This window comes from Armigeres subalbatus, unplaced genomic scaffold, assembly GCF_024139115.2.
Source record: "Armigeres subalbatus isolate Guangzhou_Male unplaced genomic scaffold, GZ_Asu_2 Contig155, whole genome shotgun sequence".
Classification (NCBI taxonomy): Eukaryota; Metazoa; Arthropoda; class Insecta; order Diptera; family Culicidae; genus Armigeres; species Armigeres subalbatus.
In genome coordinates, this window is record NW_026942340.1 from 131,423 (window position 1) to 135,168 (window position 3,746).

General features: G+C 44.5%; 1 protein-coding gene across 1 annotated transcript; it reads left to right on the forward strand.

The window, feature by feature from the left end:
- Positions 1-1,291: 1,291 nt before the first annotated feature.
- Positions 1,292-3,357, forward strand: LOC134202996 (uncharacterized). The gene is made up of 4 exons (XM_062677996.1): positions 1,292-1,487; positions 2,069-2,357; positions 2,461-2,599; positions 2,971-3,357. The coding sequence occupies exons 1-4, from the start codon at positions 1,292-1,294 to the stop codon at positions 3,355-3,357; spliced, it is 1,011 nt and encodes a 336-aa protein (XP_062533980.1).
- Positions 3,358-3,746: the final 389 nt, after the last annotated feature.

A 3,746-nucleotide genomic window follows, 5' to 3' on the forward strand; every position in this document is an offset into this window, starting at 1 on the left:
CTAATCGCAGTCAATACGAGAGGTAGTCAGTTAGGTTTGACAGTTTAAATTCTTTCGACTCGCGAGCTTTAAGTTGCATCTCCGAAACCACATCATCACCAACGGACAGATGACGAAACATTTTGGTCCTTCGAACCGGATTGACCATTGGGTGATTGAAAGTGGACATTTGCGAGCAACAAGTGAAGTGAAGAACACAAAAGCTGTTCAGTTACCGGTAAGAACAACACACTTAGTTTTTATAGACGAATCCAAGTAAAAATAAGAAGAAGACACACGACGGTGTTAACTTTGACAGATCCTTCAGCACAGCATAGGAAGATCATTTTAAAATGCTTATAATAAATTCTAGACAAAATGTAATTAAAATCTGATTGAAGTATGATACGGAAAAAGTTCTGAATTACATATTCGGAAGCTTATCTCAATTTTTTGAATATTTTATTCATGACTTTGGTTCTGCTGGCTGTTTTCTGCTTGTTACTTCACCTGGTTGCCCTCCCCCCTCGCGGTAGTCAAATCTGATCGTTCTGTTTGCTGTCACTTGTGGGTCGTCGAGTCGAGTCGCGTATCGCGGTGTTGTGTTATAGTGAGTGCTAGTGGACTGGAACAATTATAGACTACCGTGCGTGCAGTGAGAAATATCATTATCAATAGACTACAGTGTGAGCCAAAACAAATATAGTGCTATTGAAAAGTGGTACGAGAGTGCATAAAATGTCCAGCGAAATAGAAGAGCTGAAAACCCAGCAACGTCAGGTTCGGAGTACCCTCGATGGCGTGAGGCAGTTCATCACGAAATACAAAAGGGATAAGCAAGAAGAGCAAATTGAAACGAGGATGGAAACTCTGGAGGATGCGATGAAAAAGTTATACGTTCTACGACGGAAGATTGAGGTGCTTACCGAGTATGCGGACGAAAAGGACCTGATGGATTCCAAGGCCGAGCCGGCGGAATTGAAAGCCCGATTGACGGCGCTCGTAGATAAGCGACAGACGGAAAACAACGCCATTATTCAGCAAGCCGAGGAAACGTATTGTCAACTGAAAGCGGCATTGAAGCTTCTTCGACCAAAATCCAGAATCATCATCTGGGTCATCCAGAGCCACAAACCAAGCAGATTGCACTGCTTTATCTACGGTGAAGCTAGCGGAGATTCGTCTACCTAATTTCGGTGGTAAAATCCGAGACTGGATCACGTTCAGAGATATGTTCAGAAGGGTAATCCACCGAAATCAACAACTTACATCAACTTACTTACTCGTGGGTGAGCCCCTGCAAGAAATCGGAATGATTGAGATAACGGCTGCGAATTACATCATTGCCTGGGTACTGCTGCAAAAACGGTATGAAAACAAAAAGCTTATTGTAAAATCTCATATCGACGCTCTTTTTGCTGTAGAACCGTTGAAACAGGAGAACCACGAATCTCTTTGCCATCTTATCAGCGAGTATGAACGTTATCTCCAAATGCTGGACAAAATCGGTGAGGATACATCAAAATGGAGCACGATCCTTGTGCATATGAGCTGATGAATTTCCTACGCAAACAACGTGAGTTATGCTCAGACTTTCGCTTTAGTTTTCTAGTCGATGTCCATTCTGCTCCGAAGAAATGCATTCAGCGTTCAAGTGTCAACGGTTTATTAAGATGAAGATTCCTGAGCGATATGAGAAAGTGAAACGTTATGGGTTGTGCCTGAATTGCCTATCGTCGTCGCACATGGTTCGAGCTTGTACTGCCTGCGTGTGCGAAAACTGCCAGAAGAAGCATCATTCTCTCCTTCCGGAGGTTCTAACGGAGGAAGACCCACTGCGTTTACGCCGCAAAACGATTCCTCCGGTTCACAAGTTCAGAACCGATCACGAATGTCATACATACAGCAAATACAGCCAATATGAGCCCAGATTCAATCAACACATACTCAGCCGACTGGTTCAAGCGCCAGTTTTTTTTTGGTTTCAAACACAAACTCGTTCTTGCAAACACAACCACAATCACTCGCCACAGATCACACACTTCCATGCAATTCCCTACCTGTCACCATACACACCGCTACTCGCAAGTTTTGCTATCGACAACGCTAGTGCGCGTGTCGGACAAGGATGAAAATGCCCAGCTAGCAAGAGTTCTTCTGGATTCATGCTCGAAATACTGTTTCGTCACGACAAGCCTTGCTCAAGTTAACATCCAGAAACTTGCCATTCCCTATTGGGTCAATTTGGCGGATCCGGATTTCCATGAGCCAGGTCCGACTGAAATCATCATTGGCGCGGAGTATTATTATGACCTGCATTTGGAGGACAAAATGAAGATTACCGACGACTGCCCAATGCTACAGCGCACGGTGTTTAGGTGGGTCGTATCAGGTCGCATTCCTGGAAATATCGTCGAAGTCTCCAACACAATTACCTATTCCTACTCCACTATTGAACTGCGAGAGCTCGTTTTGTTTTAGTTTTTCGGAGTTGGAGTCGTGCAATAATTTCAGTACGCTATCTGTTGAAGGGACGGTATGCGAAGAGCACTTCGAGAAGACGACGCTACGCGACACTGAGGGACGGTTCGTCGTAACGCTACCTAAAATAGAACACCACGTTAGTCGGTTGGAGACTCCACACGGAAGAAATAAACTACCCAATAGTGAGTTTAATTCACCCAACCTCGAACATCCGTACGGGAAGCCAAAATTGAGTAAGTAGGGTCGAACTAGTTTGCCTTTACTCCCATGTTAAAAAAGTACCCAACGGAAAATTTATTGACCCAAATTTAAGTTTAATTCACTCAATTTTGACCTCAGGTAATAAAATTCAAAATTGGCTTCCCGTATTGAACTGGCGTCGTTGGATTGTTTGGCTCTTTTGTTTTTGACAACAAAAGAAAGAGTGGATGAAAGAGAAGAGAAAAAATAACTCAAAAGTAAGTTTAAAAATACTCAATTTTGGGTACTTTTTTTCTTCCGTGCAAGGCCATCGCACTGAAACGGCTTCACGGGATGGAGAGACGGTTCGCAGTGAATGGCCAGCTGAAAGCACTCTACGTAGAATTTGTTCAAGAATATCTCGCGATGAACCACATGCGTCAGGTCGACGACGAAGACACCGCAAAACCATCGTATTATTTACCACATAGTGCTGTGCTCAAACCGGACAGCACGACAACAAAGTTGCGAGTCATGTTCGACGCGTCTTGCCGCTCAACGACGCGAGTATCCTTAAACGATGGACTAATGGTTGGACCGGTAGTACAGGATGACTCGCGGATGGCGCTCGCATCTTCGACCCATTCGTGCTCATCGGTCCGGTCACAGTTCAGACAAAAATATTTCTGCAGCAGCTCTGGAAACATAAATTAGACTGGGACGGCTCTGCCCGATAATCTCCAGATATTCTGGAAGGAGTTTCGTAGAAACACTAGCGCATTGCAATCGATCTCGGTACCAAGATGGATAAGGTTCAGTAACAGTCTAGCATCGGAAGCTGCATATGGGGCGTGCCTGTATCTGCGGTGCGAATTGACTGACGGATCGGTCTCCGTTCGCCTCATTACGTCGAAATCACGGGTTGTGCCATTGGAGGATCTCTCTCGAAAGAAGAAGAAGCAGTCAATTCCACGATTGGAGCTGTCGTTAGCATTGCTTCTCAGCCATCTTTATGAAAAAATCCGCAATAGCATCAAAATACCCGCCAAAGCTTACTTCTGGATCGATACTATGATAGTGAAGTGTTGTCTTTCTTCACTGCC